This window comes from Lissotriton helveticus, chromosome 1_1, assembly GCF_964261635.1.
Source record: "Lissotriton helveticus chromosome 1_1, aLisHel1.1, whole genome shotgun sequence".
NCBI lineage: Eukaryota > Metazoa > Chordata > Amphibia > Caudata > Salamandridae > Lissotriton > Lissotriton helveticus.
Window position 1 is genome coordinate 225,601,634 of NC_136057.1, and position 17,392 is coordinate 225,619,025.

General features: G+C 44.0%; 1 protein-coding gene across 1 annotated transcript; it reads left to right on the forward strand.

Annotated features, from left to right (window-relative positions):
• The first annotated feature begins 883 nt into the window (after window positions 1–883).
• LOC144768614 (olfactory receptor 5A2-like) lies at window positions 884–1,849 on the forward strand. The gene has a single exon (XM_078652416.1). It carries the CDS (start codon window positions 895–897, stop codon window positions 1,828–1,830), a length of 936 nt encoding a protein of 311 aa, XP_078508542.1. The 5' UTR covers window positions 884–894; the 3' UTR covers window positions 1,831–1,849.
• The last annotated feature ends 15,543 nt before the right edge of the window (window positions 1,850–17,392 follow it).

A 17,392-nucleotide genomic window follows, 5' to 3' on the forward strand; every position in this document is an offset into this window, starting at 1 on the left:
GGGAAGTTTGAAATCGTTAATGACTGTGTGGTTCTGAGGATTTCGAGGAATACGGTGTGTCCTGTATTCATTCCAGAATGGTGATGAGTTGGTTTACCTTCCCATACCTTTACAGGCTTCATGAAGGGAAGTCGAGGTGATGAGCGCTCATTGGCTGAAGTTGTCTACCACATTAACTTCAGTCTTGCTCTGGTAGAGTGTATCGTGGAGTGTGATTATTGTTATTTGTGGTGATTGTAAGCTGTGGTGTGCAAAACTACATTCCAAGAATGTTGTATCTTGAGGGGCTAGGAATATAACGTGGGTGCTCAATTCATCAGGCATTGGGAAGTGGGTATTAAACCCCCAGAAGATCAGCGAAGGCTTCAATGCAGGCACTACGATGGTCTCTTGATTTAAAACACGTTCCAGCGAAAGATATGCAGGCTAATGCAAGGAAAATCACCAAATATTTTCATAATAATGGAAAAGTGCCTACCATGGAACATTGTGGTCCCAATAATTAAAACACAAAGAATAAAGATGTGCAATCTAGTGAGAAACAGCACAATACATATCCCTGTTCCATGGGAGACACAAACAAGAAAAACCATGTTAAACTCCAATAAACAAACACACAAAGGATGATGGGGTAATACTAACAATTTGTCTAATCACTGCCAATCATTCGAGATACCATTCCAACCATCATTATTTTGCACCCATGACTCCTCAGCTTGGGTCCAGCCATATGCAAATCAGTCTTGGTCCTGCTCCAATAAGAACAGCCCAAACAGAAGGCCTTTAATTGGAGTCATCCCTTGAGAGGTGGATATGATCAATTTCTTTAAAAGTGGGAGTTTACATTTGCTTCCTCTTTTTCTCTTCCTCAGGTAGGTCTCAAGATCCTAAATCATGGGAGCAGGAAACCAAAGCAGCGTCTCAAAATTCATCCTGTTGGGTCTCACCAGTGACCGAGACCTGCAAGCCCTTCTCTTTTTTCTGTTCCTGGCAGTCTATATCTTCACTCTGTTGGGCAATAGCCTCATTCCAGTCATAGTTTGGGGAAATCCACATCTTCATACACCCATGTACTTCTTCATCAGCCAGCTTTCTTTCCTGGATCTTGCCTTTTCCACTGCTATTTCCCCCAAGATGTTGGTGGATCTTCTTACTGGGAAGAAGATAATATCTTTTTATGGCTGCATAACACAAATTTACTTTTTCAGTTCCTGTGCAAGCACTGAGTTCTTCCTCTTGGCAGTAATGGCGTTTGACCGATATGTTGCAATATGTGACCCATTGCTCTACACACTCACTATGGACAAATCTCTCTGTGTGCGATTGGTCGTAGGATCATTTATAGGTGGATTTCTGCATGCTCTCATGCATGCAAGTCTATTTTATCGATTAGATTTTTGTGGGCCTAATGTCATAAACCACTTTGTTTGTGATATCCCTGTGCTTCTAAAGCTGTCCTGCACAGACATCTCCATAAATGATTTGGTGCGCTTTGTTTTTTCGGCTCTTGTAGTGGCAACTTCCCTCGTTGTTATCTTTGTCTCCTACTCCTACATTGCAGCCACCATCCTGAGGATTGGCAACAAAGCAGGGAGAAGAAGGGCAGCTTCAACCTGCATCTCCCACTTCACCTGCACCTTTCTCTTCTATGGAAGTGGGTTCTTAATGGAGATGCGTCCCCACTCAAGGTCCTCAGAGGAACAGAACAAAGTCATAGCTGTGATTCCCTCTCTGGTAGTTCCTGCACTGAACCCCCTGATCTACACCCTGAGGAACAATGAAGCAAAGAAAGCACTGAGGAAACTTATGTATCAGATTCTTCATTTCTAAAGACTATTACAACCATAGACTTAACAATAATGCTGAAGATTACATTTATTTTTATGAGATTATATGCCCTGAACAGGCATGCACTCTGTTTCCGTTTGTGTTTACTGATGTAAAACCCATGCCCTAGAAGATGTCCATTGTTTGTGTGAAGAGGTGCATGCAATATGCGATATCTACCAATACATTCTCCCACTGACCATCACTATTATTGAATGCATTTCTTGTCTTTTGAAGAGACATGCTGAATTCCGCAGTACCTCAACTTCACAAGCAGTGTCTGATTGTTTAATTGAGTGGGTAAATAGCATGTGCATAAGGCTTTTTCTTGATCTAAGCAATTTCATTCAATCAATCAATCAATAAACAAATAAGGGAATTTTAAGCGTGCTGCTCACCCATGAGGGTTTCAAGGCACTGGGGCTGGGGGGGGAAGCAGCACGGGTCAGTTAAAGAGCCAGGTTCAGAGAAGGTCCTACCGCCAGTTGTTGCTCTGTGGATGCACGGGGAATTGGCGAGGGTGAGGTCGGCAGGTTAGAAGTTCCTCATGGGTGTGTGGAAGGAGATTCTATCGTGAGATATGGGGTCCGGTGTTGTAGAGGCATTTGTAGGCATGGGTGGAGGTTACGCAGGTGTTGGGTGATGTGTTTGTGTCGAGGGATGCCAAGGACGAGTCTGGCTGCGGTGTTCTGTATGGTCTGGGGTTTGTGGATTAGAGACTTGTTGTTCCCAGCATAGAGGGCGTTTCCATAGTCACGTCTGCTAGTTATGAGTGCATGGGTGACGGTCTTCCTTGATTCGGGGGCATCTATTTGAAGGTCTTTCGCAGGATGCGGAGGGTGTTGAAGCAGCTGGTGGCGATGGCGTTGACCGGTCAGGTTATGGAGAGGGAGGAGTCAAGTACAATGCTGAGGCATGGTCTGTGGGGGCGGGGGGACTGCAAAGTGGGGTTGGGTGGACTACCAGGTGTTATCCCATGCAGAGGGGGAGGATCTGAGGACGAGGACCTCTGTCTTCTTTGAGTTGAGCTTCTGGCAGCTGCTTCTCATCCAGGATGCAACGTCCTTCATTCCTTCTTGAAAGTTGAGGCTGGCGGTGATGGGGTCCTTGGTGAGAGAGAGGAATAGCTGGGTGTCGTCGGTGTAGGATACTATGCTGAGTCTGTGCTGTCTGAAAATGGTGGCAAGGGGGCCATGTAGATGTTGAAGACCGTGGGGCTGAGCGATGATCCTTGGGGATTCGCTGCAGTTTTCAGAGGAAGGGTGGCTGTCGGTGAGGAAGGAGCAGAGCCAGTCGAGGGCGGTTCCCTGTATTCCGGCATCGTGGAGTCTGGCGGTTAATGTGCCACGGGAGACGGTGTCGAATGCTGCAGAGAGGTCAAGTAGGATCATGGCTGTGGTTTGTCATTGGTCAAGGAGGGTGCGGATGTCATCTGTGGCAGCGAGTAGAGCCGTCTCGGTGCTGTGGTTGCTGCGGAATCCAGGTTGGGAGGGGTCGAGGATGGAGTTTTCTTCTATGAATTTTATTAGTTGGCTGTTGACGGTCTTCTCTGTGACTTTGGCTGTGAAGGAGAGGAGGGAGATTGGTCGGTAGTTCTTGAGGTCTGTGGAACCTGAGGAAGATTTTATTAAAACAACATTGTTTAGTGACTACTTGCTTCTGCATTTTAAATTGTTTGTTGTACACTGCAGCCCTCAAGATTTCAGGAAGCATTTTAACCAATCAAAACCACTAAGTCTTCTCACAGTAATGAAGAAATAGGATGTCATAGGATGACATACTAATACACTTCAAGAAAACTCTTCCATTGGTTTCCAGATTCTTGATAACTGGATTCATTCCAAGTGCACCCTAGTGGGGTCAGTTGATATAACTGGTGGAGAAACCTGTCGTAGGGTCTTCTAAAAATGAACAATGTACTTATGTTGATTGAATTTCTAATTAGACATCACATGTAGATTACAACACTATCTGGAGCAAATGCAGTGTAATTGAGGTGCAGGAAGAAGAGCTACAGGTCATATGTTAAAAATATTTGCGGCTTGCAAACCAGCCACAAACTAAATGTATCAGTATGTTCTAAGTTATAAATTGTATTATTTTTTATTTCAGCGCTGCAAAAGAAATGTCTGCAGATTTGCATTCTCGAGATGTAAATGTTTTCAGACTTGCTAATAAGTGATCACAAAATCAATTGAGTAAATCAGTTGTTCAAAGATTTGCAATGTGTGAATTTATCACAAAATTGATGCAAGTGGCAAACAGCTGCAAACTATAATACGGGCCCAGCATGCTTAATTTCTTTTCAGAATGGCTGCACTGTATGATGTGGTGACTTAGAGGCACATTTTAGCAACAGTACACAGAAGGAGTAACAGGCAAGAGAAGATCTACAGGGATATATTCGCACTCCTTGCCGAAACAAAGCAGGAGATTTTAGCGATTTATACATATTGCAGGCTTAATAGTAGTGTTATTTTAGATTTACTAAATTAAAGACACCCCTTATAAGAAAGAGACGCACATAGAGCCCAGGTTGTTACCTCAGACATGAAAGTGCTGTGTTCTTTGCACCTTTTGGCATCAGAGAGTTTCCAAGCCATTGTGGCTGAGGCTGAGGCTGAGGCAGGAGACATTTCACAGAGTGCACTTTCTCAGATTTCCAGAAATGTTCTTGAAGCCATGTTGCTAAAAATTAACTCTGTATTTCCTCATACACAAGGTGACTTACTAGATATCAAGGTACCTTTTTTCAGAGAATCCCTCAGGTAATTGGCTGCATTGATCTGTATTGTTATTCTAAAATTCGAAAGTTTCCACGCCTTAAAGATGTAAGCGGTGTGTAATAGTGAGTGTGTGAGTGTGTGATAACTGACAGTGTAGCCAGAGTTTCCAGGCAGTAACCATGATCCCTTTATATTCTGCCACTGTGGTCTGTACACTTGTCTTGATATCGGACAGGTTGGAGGAGATGGTTTTCCTCCGACTATACAATGCAATGTGATTTTACCAATATGTGTATACCTTCATAATTTATAACATATGAGCAGGGTTTCTTCTGATATTTAATAAACTTTGCATTGACTCTGCATATGCTTGTTGCTCATGGATTATGACACCCTTCCTACATCCGCATTCAGCCAGACAGCAATGATATATTATAGCACACCAACACACCACTTCCATTATAGAGTGGACATTTTGACTTCTGTAAGGATGATTTAGATGCCTACCCAAGAGTGGGGGAGTAAAGTAGTATGTTTGTGAACTTGTTGCAGATTCTGCAATGTTGCATAATGTAGCAATGCAAAAGGCCTTCTTATAAAGGTGTTAGAGGACCATAGTCATCTCGAGCTCAACATCAAGATGCAAATGCCAAATGAACCATTGTTGGAAGAGATCCTAGAACACAAATTATCTACAACTACTTTTCAAGTAAGTTTTTCTATTATTGACATTTTGCCATTCCACGAAGTATCATTTTCAAATTGTAAAGATCATTTTGTTTTTTCTCAACATGTCATTTAATAGCAAAGTCATGTTTTCTTCTTAAGTAACTCCTATACCAAATGAAAATGTAACTTTAAACAACTCTTGAACAGTTCTTTCAGTCGAAATTGTATAAACAAAATAAACAAAAAAAGTAATACAACAGTTCTAGCTCTACTGCCTTGCTCAGTTTTTCCTTTGTTTCCTGCAACTCTGTCACTGTGGGGCAGATGTAGCAAGCTAAATTGCAATTGCAAACGCTGAATTTCACAGAATTTCAGCGTTAGTGATTGCAATTTAGCTCTGTGCAATGTAGGAAAGAAAAACCTACTCCCAGAATAAGTAATTGCAACATTTTTGATTCCCTATTTCATGCAGGCATTTAGAGAATCACAATTTTCTATTCCCTAAATGCTATTGTAGTAGCTATCACAAATTGTGATATGGCTGTAAGGAATCGCAAAACCACCAACTTCAAGTTGGTGGTAATTTGCAATTTCCTTAAACAAAATACGTTTCTGCTTTTTTCAAAGTGTGTGCGTCACAGGTGCACACATGCACATTTCAGGGGTGCAATAGGATGTGCTTTTGGAACCCTTGCACCCTTGAAATTGTATGCGCAATTTGCGAGCAGCTATTGGGTACTCGCAAACTGCGCATGCAATTCCCATTCTTTCCTATGGGCTTCTTGGGATTCCTTAATTGCGCATCGCAATTTGCGATGCGTAATTAAGGAATATTTAGGAATCACCAAAATGATTGCGATTTCTACCTGCATAGCATTTGGCAAGTCTTTAATAGCGATTCTCTAAAAATCTAAAAAGGACTTGCAAACTTCTACAATTTCTACGATTATTGGTGTAATACTTGCATGTACATCTAGGCTTTGTCTAGAACTGCTTCTTAGAGACCCTACTCTTGCACAGACAAACTGCTGTGTCTTGATGTCTCTTCACTTTATTCAAGACACGTCTTTCAGCACTTCTTGCAGGTCTATTTTTCATTTAATGAAACACAATACTAGTTCAAGTTTATTTATTTATGATTTTGGAACTCAAATGAGATCCACATAAAAAAACGACAGACGCAAATACATTTTCAATACAATCACAAATAAAGATTACAAAAAAATAAACATTTAAAACCCTCTAATATATTTCTAGAAAGCTTTTTAAAAAGTTACAAATTTTATAACAAAACATTTCATTAGGGGGATTGTAGATAGAATCTAACAATGCAGGGGCTGAGAGACTATCTAATTGAAGAGAAATTGGTCTCAGCCATTTACGCCTATAAAAAAATTAAAGCTGGACATACAAAGAGCACATGGGTGATATCCAGAGTGGAAACATTACAAAGATTACACCAATCTGAGGAGCCGTACCATCTGGACAATAATTTATTCAATGGAAGTAGATCCTGCCTTAATAGAAATAGAAATCTGCGTACACCATGGGAGAGATTCCAGGTAACATATGGTGGTGCTTTCTTTATTAGGCAGGTATCAATGATCATGGAGACATCTTTCTTCATAATACGAGCTTCCGTATCCATTTTAAAACTTAATTCCCAAGATGCCAGCTTCAAGGTGGTTTTCAGTTGATATGCAGATAAGGTAAATAAAACTGATTCATCAAGTTGTAAAAGATCAACTGCAGTACGGAAATTTTTCACAATTAAAGAGTGCTCTTTGAAAGTTCCTAACAGTTCTTTTTTAATAAGGTCTCTTAATGTGCCAGATTCTCCCCTAGCAAGGTTAAAGACCCAACGCACTATCCCTGCTAGGCCCTGGACCCAGCTACTACGCAGGCCGAATTCCAACCTAAGGGCGGCTGTAGAACATGATGTATTAACTGTGGTTAGATATCACAGAATTTTGCCTTCCGTAGTATTTAAGAAACCCCAATTACTTATATCAAGTAATTCGATACCATATAATAACGATGCTGGGATTTTAGCGCGGTAAACTTCTAACAAAATAGCAAAGTGTCTTTTACCTGTAGAGTTGTAAAGGGAGAATAAACTTTTACCTTGAACAATTGCTTTCCGGGTGTTATTTGCTATGTGAGCCTTTTCAAGTAGATTACCAACAATAGTTTTTCCGAGGAAGACATAAGATTTTACCACTTCTAATCTCTGTCCACCTACAGACCAAGGAAAGCTCACATATTTTGTTTTTTTCCTTCCCGTCATGCACATTACTTTAATTTTTGATACATTTATCTTCAAATAATGTGCCTCAGCATATTCATTATTATTTTTTTTTAAGACCTTTATTGCATTATTACAAATGTACACAGCAATCCGCCTACAACCCAACCGGCCGCCTGCAGATATTAAATCGTACAAATCGTTCTTGTATATATACACAGCCAGTTTGCCGACATCCCGGAGGCTCGGCGGCAGAGCTCTGTAGGTAATGCGTTTTATCACCGCAACACATTCTTTCACAATGCAAGGTCCATGTGTCTCTTATCTATGGAAACTATGGAAACAATTAACTTAAGTTCTGGGTGCATGTGCCTTGTGTCGTCTCTTGCATTTTGCTCATCTGTAGAGAAATATGCTAAATATAAGTATTGGGTTGCTGTAAACTCCATCCTACTATGGTAAAGACATATTGACATGTCCGCAAGGTCTGGGGAAAGTGGATAAACACAGGGGCATTACTAATCTCAAGCGTAGACGGTCTGTGCCAGTATCCACATTTCACATTGGGACCCCCCTAGTGGGCCTATAGACAGTCTGAGATTCCTAGACATTTCCTGTAGAATACCATCAAATCCCAGCAGGCCACGCGATTTGCAGCATTGTCAGAACATCCTGTAATCATTATGACGCTATATCTCATCATTAGTGTCTCAACCTTATTCTTCCAAACAATGGTATAGGTATGCCTCCGGTGGTATCCAACAGTACATTAACTCATAATCCCTCTGCAATCACATCCAATGCCGCATCCTCAGCATCCCGCAACCCATCAGCGGAGGAATCGACAGTGGCCAGTAAATATTCCCTTAGTGGGCCCCATATGTCCCTGGCTCTACTGTGTAATGGTTGTGTATCCGCATATATCGTATTCTGTTCCTGACAGTCTAATAGATCAGTTAGCCATTCCTTAAATTTCGGGGCTCGGCCACGTCCCCATCTACATGTCACCCTACGTTTCGCTAGCAACAGTGCAATGTCTACAAATTTCCTGTGTACCTTGGGTATGCTCAATGTATACCCTAAAAGCATTATGAGGGGGTCTTTATCAAACCGAATGTCCACCATCTTCTGCAATGCTGTATGAACCAGAGTCCAGTAATCAAACACCCTTGGACAAGTCCATGCCAGGTGCAGAAAACCTGTGCCCTCTTCTTTGCATCTCTCACATCGGTCATTGTCTATTAGGTGAAACCTCATCTTTTTTTCGGGAGTATAATACATTCTCTGCAAAAATTTATAATGAATGATTCGCAGTCTGCAACTGGTTGAAACTCTCGAAGTAAGTTCACAGCAATATGACCATTGGACCTCATCAAGGTCTCTGCCTATGTCTACACTCCAATATCGACGGGCCTTACACACCCCCTGTTCACATTGCCCTCGGATGCTGCGGTATAGGTAAGATACCAAATGTTTACCATCCATCGATGTAAGTAGTAACTGCAGGGAGAGAACCGTGTCTGGTTCCTTAGGGAATTGCGGTAGAACAGTCCGTAGCCCCTGCCGCAGCCTAACATAATAAAAAATGTCTAACAGTGTAGGTTGGCAGCCATGAAATACTCGGTCACGCGTTTTAAACAGCCCATGCTCAAACAGATCACCCCAAGTGGAATAGATGCTAGTGGGTGTCTTAGGCGCTAGCAGGACCAGGGCACGCTATCTTTTTAAAATTTGCGCCGCATTGACACAGTCGGCAGCATAGTCGCGCTTACCTGCCGTATTTGCATTTCGCTGTGTTTTTTACCTCTTTTGTTGTGCAGGTCCCGGAGCTGCTTACACTGGATTTTATTTGCACTTAATCACCCTGCTCGCCCCCACCTTGCTGCTGAGTGCGCGCTGGGACCCTCCTTGGTCACGCTGCACTCCAGTGCAGGACTTCTCTGCCCCACCTCCTGGCCCGCCCATTGCAGACGAGATTGGCTCTGCCAGGGTTGCGACCTACTGTGCCTCCACCTTGGGTGAGGGAGCAGGCGAGCGGACTAGCGCTCGGCCCGTCCCGCCCTCGGCTCTACAAAATGGGCCCCCCTCCCAGGGAGCACAGCGGACGGGCGCAGCGGGCGCGCCGTCTTCGCGCCGAAGTCGCGCCTAAGAACAGCCCGTCTGCACCCGTCCGCGGCCGGACGGGCCCAGGGGCCAGGGACGCTGCCTCTGCGATCTCTTACACCCCCTCTGCTCTAAAGAGCCTACAATCGTTCCCATGTTCTCTTTCGCCTGCTGTCAGAGCTCGCATTTCTACACTGGGAATCGCGGGGAATATCCCTTTCCACCTGGGATCGGATGCGCTACATGCTCCACCCGTCCCTATTGAATCACACATCCGAACACTATACCTAAACACCCGTTCTCTCGTTAGACACCAAACTGACATCCTTCTCCTACTCATGGCTGAGAGTCCAGATGTTCTTTTACTATCAGAAACATGGCTCACCGACGACTCCCTTCCTGATATCCTGGCGGCATTACCCCCAGACTATTATCTGCTGAATGCTAATCGCCCTGGGGGCCGTTCCGGTGGTGGGGTGGCAGCGGTAATACGCAAGAATTTAAAAATCATCGCCACCGCCTCCATGATCCTCCCCGAAGTGGATAACCTGGTTCTCAGCCTGGGAACTGAGGCGGGTGCAGTTACTTTTATAATACTCTACCGCCCCCCTCACCCTATGCCTTCTTTCCCCTCATCCTTCACTGAGCAGCTTGCCAATCTCATCACTTCTTCCCCTCGTGTCGCCATTTTTGGCGATTTTAATTATTGGTTCCAACACAAGGATGCCGGGACGCTACGGAGCTATTTGAAACTCTCTCAAATTTCACACAACTTCTTAAGTTCCCCACCCATAGTGGTGGCCATATCCTCGACCACATCTGGATTCATGGGGTTAAGTCTTCTTGCCCGCAGATCACTCCTTGTGTGTGGTCTGACCACTCCCTGATCGAGACTATAATCTCTGTCGATGGTCACATCAGGGCCCCCCCACTGGAGGGCGGTGTCGCCCGCAAATGGAGGGCTGCTGACTCCTCCAAATTGCTCTCCCATCTGTCACAGACCTGTCGCTCCCTCCCTAACGATATCTGCATCGATGAGCTAGACGGTAACATTTCTCACTGGCTCACGTCAGTTAGCGATATCTTTGCTCCGTTAACCAAGTTTCCCCGCTCTCGGCATAGTAACTCCCACAAATGGTTTGACTCCCAACTAAAAACCCAACATCTGGAGCTACGCCAATTGGAGCGCAAGTGGAGGAGAGTCTACTGTCCCACGAGCAGAGACACTTACGTGGCCGCTCGCAATAAATACAAAAATGCCATCATTGCGGCCAAAACAGCATATGCCTCCAAGAGAATCCTATCTGCCCCCTGTAAATCGAAGGAGATTTTTAAAGTCCTTGACGAATTTACCTCTGACTCCAGGACGCTCCCGACCCAGGCTCCTACACAGGAATCATGCAATGCTCTCAGCATGTTTTTTTTAGAGAAAATTGTTATGATTAAGGACACTATTCCGGTCACCTTTCCTGGCGCCGACTCTATTTGTCCCCCTCATAATGCACTCTCTCTCACACATTTCCCCTCTCTTGATTCAAAATCTTTGGCCAAACTGGCCGTTCGTGTTAAATCTGGTTCCCCGGACGACTGTTGTCCACCATCCATACTACGGGACATATGCCTTTCTTTACCTGACAGTATTCTCCCTCAGTTGAACTCTTCTCTCTCTTCTGGCACGGTGCCCAGCTCTTTCAAGGCGGCCGTTCTGGTGCCTCTATTGAAGAAGCCTGGAGCCGACCCCGCAGCCTTGGCGAACTACCGGCCTATCTCCCTTTTGCCCTACTTCTCTAAAATTCTGGAAGCCCACGTCACCGCCTGTCTCTCTCAGTTCATCGAGAGCTCCAACTTCCTTGAAGCCAACCAGGCCGGTTTTAGACCCGGCCACTCCACGGAGGTAGTGATCTTGGCCGTGTTGGATGCTCTGAGAGACGGCGCTGACAGGGGTACCCCCCAGGCCCTGGTTCTTTTAGACCTGTCGGCCGCCTTCGACACGGTGGACCATAACATCCTTCTCCACCGTGTCGAGTAGGCCGGCATCCAGGGCCTGGCGCTGGCATGGGTCGAATCCTTCCTGACCGGGAGGTCTCAGACAGTCAGCCTGGGTACCTTCAGGGCACCTAGGGAGCGTTCACTCTGCGGGGTCCCCCAGGGCTCTTCCTTATCTCCTCTTCTCTTTAATCTGTATCTCCAACCTCTTCTCTTTTCTCTGAGGCAGTGGGACGTCACCGTCTTTAATTACGCTGACGACCTGCAACTCATCTTTCCTCTCAATTCTCTCTCTACTATTTCTAATTTCCAGGCGGTTATGGTCCACATTCTCCAGTGGATGAGCCAGAATCAACTTAAATTGAATCCCGGGAAGACGGAGCTCCTTCTCCCTGGCTAGAGCTCTACCCACTGGGGTCCGCACTTCTGGCCGGCAGAGCTTGGCCCTTCTCCCACCCCTGTGGCCTCGGTGAAGAGTCTCGGGGTCACTATTGACTCCGAGCTATCCCATAAGCCCCAGATAGGGATGGTGGTCTCTTCCTGAATGTATCAGCTGCGCAGGATCAGGAAGGTGGCCTATCTCCTGACTCCCGAAGCCCTGATTCAAGTCATCATGGCTCTCGTTCTCTCCCGCTTGGATTTCTCAAATTCTCTCTATTACGGTCTGCCTAAGGTTCTTCTTTCTAGATTACAGATCGTCCAGAACCAAGCGGCGAGACTGGCCTTTGGGACTCCGAAATGGCAATCCGCCAAACCTCTTCTCACCAAATTACACTGGCTTTCTGTCACTTCGATGGTAGCCTTTAAGATCGGCTGCCTCACTTTTAAATCCCTAACCGGTCCCTGCCCTGCCTTCCTGAAATCCCTTATCAGTCCCTACTGCCCTTCACGCAACCTCAGATCTTCTCACCTCCGCCTCCTGGTTGTTCCCTCTTTTAAATTCTGCAGACTCGGTGGCCCTAGATTCGCACTTTTGGCCCCCAAATTCTGGAACTCTCTTCCTCCCTCGCTTAAATCCTCCAACTCGCTTATCCAATTTCGCAAATCCTTAAAAACTTGGCTCTTCCCACAATCCGGTTACTCTCCTCTGCCTCCCTTAGTATCAGATCAGCGCCAGGAAACCCACGGTGACAGAGCGCTCTATAAGCTCACCTTAACATAACATAACATAACATAACATAAGTGATGATTTTTAGTTTTGTACACATCGTTTGGAATCCCTTCTCCTGCAATAGGGAGAGATTTGGATGATACACCAGTGGCATTGCTGGAGCGTATAGGAGAGTGACTGGTAAGTGGCGCACTATTCGTCTCCATGCATCAATCGTACAAGTCACCGTGGTAGCCGGTGTCTCAACCGCAGTCACAGGGCCATGAATAATGCCCTTTAGTGGGAGAGAGGACGGGCAATCCATTCCTCCACAGCCAGCTGTGGCATGAATGGTGTGGGTGCAAACCAATTATAGGCAAATTGGGCTTGAGCACTCAGGTAATAAATCATAAAATCAGGGACATCAAATCCGCCACTGAGATAAGGTTGTGTTATGACCGACCACGCCAATCTAGGTTGCTTACCTGCCCAAAATAGTCTCAGCAATTCCGACCGCAGTGTTTTAAAAAAAAAAACACCCGGATAATATGGAATATTCTGAAACAAATATAAAAAACGAGGTAATATCAACATCTTGATGAGGGATGCCCTGCCAGCCATGGTGAGCGGCAGAGATATCCACCGCGTAACATCCTCCGTCAGCTTAGTGATAGCGGTACCGTAATTGAGTCGTAGCGTCTCATCTTTCACAGTCGATATCTATATCCCTAAATATCGGAGATCAGAGTCACACCACTCCAGTGGATAGTCCAGTGCAAACCTGGCCACAGCAGGAGTCAGGGGGAAAAATTGTAACTTTCTCCAGTTAATCTGTATACCGGATCGTCGACCGAAGACCACAAATTCCCTGAGCAATGAATTGACGTTAGCCTGTGGGTCTACCACATAGAGCGTTAAATCGTCAGCATAGAGTGACACATCTATTTGACGTTGGAAACATTTAAAAGCACTTTGTTTGTGTAGTTGTCGAATACGACATGCCAGAGGCTCAATCGCAATCGCAAAGAATAATGGGGATAAGGGGCATCCCTGCCTAGTACCTCTGGTGAGAGAGAACGATTCCGAAAGCTCCCCATTGATGATCACTTTTGCCATCTGGTCTGTATAAAGCAGTTTGATCCATGCTATAAATATGGGAGGGAACCCCATCCTGTTGCGAATGGCAAACAGGTAGCTCCACTCAACGGAATCAAATGCTTTCGTCGCATTGAGGAATATCGCAGCTACAGGGAGGTCCGGTGCTATTGTCTGGATCAAAGAGAAAAGAGTGCGCAAATTACTAGATGTGGATCTTCCCGGGACAAATCCAGCCTGATCTGGTAGAACTATCTTGGTCATAAGCATGGAAAACCGAGTTGCCAGCACTTTCGCCAGTATTTTGGCGTCACAGTTTATTAAAGAAAGCGGCCTGTATGAGTCACAATCAGCAGGGTCTTTATTTGGCTTTAACAGAGATGTGATTACCACTTCCCTCATGGACCACGGCAGCTTTCCTACTTCTAAAGAGTCTTCAAAGACTTCCTTCAGGACCGGAGCGTGTATTGGGCGACTTAGAATGGCAACCAAACACTACCCTGGTTACCATGGATGTCGTCGCACTATACACTAGCATCAATCCAATCTTAGGTATGAAAGCATTGACTCGGATTCTATCCAAACGACCGGCGTCTCTCTGGGGACACACACAAATGTTAATCTCAATGATGAACCTAATCTTAAACAACAACTACTTCATTTTCCACAAACAATGGTATCAACAAAAACGCGGGGTGGCCATGGGTTCTAAATTTTCCCCATCTTTCGCTAACCTTTTTATGGGTGCTTTCGAGGATGACCACATTTGGGGCAACAAAGGTACTATGTATACAGATTCCATTTTATTTTGGGGTCGATATATAGACGACTGCATCCTACTGTGGACAGGTACAGATGAATTACTAAAAAGCTTCTGTGATCATCTCAATCATAACGACTGGGAAATAAACTTTACCATGAAATCAAGCAAAACACACATAGAGTTCCTAGACCTAGAATTCTATGTGGAGAATGATAAGTTACAAAGTAAATTGTACAGAAAGTCCACTTCTTGCAATGCCATCTTAAGAGCGGATAGCTTTCATCCCTTCCACCAGATCAGATTGATACCTTTTGGAGAATTCCTCCATGCCAGGCGCAACTGCAGTGACAACAAAAATCTAGAAACAACTATACAAGACATGGAAAGGAGGTTTGAGAAACGGGGGTATCCCGAAACCATCCTTTCTCAAGCGAAAAAGAAACTTTCCAAAATCAAAAGACCTGACACACTGAAACCCAGAAACCCCCAATCACCGAAAGAACCAACAGTGAGAATGATCACTGAATACAATGCACTGCATCAAACACTCAGATACAGTATGACCAAACACTGGGGTCTGCTTAGAGAAGATTCAACATTAAAAGGATCAATACCCACAACTCCTCAAATTACTTTCCGTAGAGGAAGAACGTTGAGAAACAGACTAAGTCCTACAGTCCCACGAAGTGATATGACCCCTAACTGGTTAACCCAACGCAGCAATGGGTTTTTCAAATGTGGCTTATGCACCATGTGCAAATGGGCTAAGCATAAAACTAAACACTTCAACGGACCAAACAAAGAGATTTATGACATAAGAGTGAACATCAACTGTGTCACGAAATATGTGGTATACATTATAGAATGCCGTTGCGGCAAACTATACGTCGGAAGCACCATTAGAGCACTGAAGGAAAGAATATCAGAGCACATGAGGGCTATTCAAAAACAAGATCCGAAAAATCCTGTGGCTCTCCATGTGGCTACATGTCAGGCTAACACAGAAGATTTCTCAGTATCTTTTTTTGGAATTGAAACCGTGCCTATACATGTAAGAGGTGGCAACAGAGAGTTGGAACTCAGACGCAAAGAAGCGACTTGGATCATGCGTCTTCAAAGTATCGAACACGGATTAAATTATGACCCTGAGATGCAATTTTTTCTAGGTAACTAGGAACCCTCTGAATACATGTGAGCTTGATCCTTTTTCCGATGTTCGCTTTTTGGCCCAGATTTTGGCAGTTTTACATCTATGCCCAGTATAATTTGTTCAACCTGGAATATACAAGACTTTTCAATTTTGCTATAACATATGAAATTATTGCAATGTTTCTTCCTATACTACGTCTTGATTTGTGTATTTACACATTGTGTATTCATTGGTGTTTATAACTAAACAGTACAACTGTGATGAATGCAAATAATTACCCTGATATACTATAACATAGGCAGCATAAGACTCAAATCCTAAAAGTAGGAATCATACTTTTCAGTCACATATCCGAGACCCCAGATTTTGGTTTAATCCGGGTGTCCGTTATGTAATGGATAGCAATACACATGTATGTGTTATTCACAAACACACATAGCACTAACGAGTTCTATCAGGCACATACTCGACCAGAGGTATGAACTCTACCGAATTTAGTGCCGCACAACGCTATTCAAATAGCCCACAAACTATCTAAATCTTTTCCCCACTGGGATATTGCTTTGAGCAACTTTTTATCAATATAGTACGTATTATCAAATGAAAGTTCACCTGCACTCGTACACGAGTGTTTTCCAGTAGTATCTCTTCTGGATATGGCCAATAGATTAATAGAATACTAACACAGGTTACAGTCTAGTCGTTTTCTTCCAGGAAGTGATCCGCCAGTACATATTCAGGCCTCACTTCCTGTCACATGACCGTCCTAGGAAAACGGCGCCGGGAAATTCAAGAGGGAGAATACTAACGAAGAGGTAAGCGGGTTTTCCCTTCCGTGTTCCTTTGCAACCAAAAACCAGACGCTATTCGCAGGCATTACACTTGAGGATTTCCAATACTCCGTTTTGTTTATTTCCTCATTAATTATTGTTACAGGTGTACCCGCCTTGTTTTCGTTAAAACAACGACATTAATTGGAAGTAACCTATAGTTCGTCTCCTCCCGGTTTACACAATTTTGCGAAACCATTGAGGTATGTCTCTTTAGTGTTGTGCGTTTTCTCTTTCCATGTGTAGACTATCGTACCACCAGTATTACATTTCACCGAATTGTAAACAAAATACCTGACTACATTCTTTATAGACTCATCGGGTCTCTTGGAGTTGGATGTCACGTATATTTTGAAACTCCAAACACAGGATTCCTTATCACGCGTCAGACCGAGGTGGTTATGTCCCTCACCCATTAGGGTGAGTCTTTCGTCCCCTTTGTTTGCGATATATTTCTCTGTCTCCAGAGTATTTTTTGTATCTTTTGCCTTAAAAATATGCTGTCTTCAGTATAGAGAGATTACAAACATGGACATCTCTTGTTCAAATGTATAATAATTGGTTCACCTCCTTCGTATTTTTCTTTTTATCTATTCCCAATCTTAATACTAATGAAAGGTAGACATATATATTAGCCGTGCTGCAGATCAGTACTCTGCACCATTTCGGAAACTCCTGGGACTAATTATTCCAGCCTTTTCTCTATGAGTCGACATAGAGCTGCAATAACTACAGAGAACATTTCGGTATTAAAATAAATATACAAGCAAAGAACAGTGCAGCTCAGTTATCTACCATTCATACAGCCCAAAAAACTAACTAATTGAATTTGAATGAATACAGACGCTTATTAGATTCAAATACGGACTGTACAAAGTTTTCATGTATAGACTTTCATAGGAGTTTTC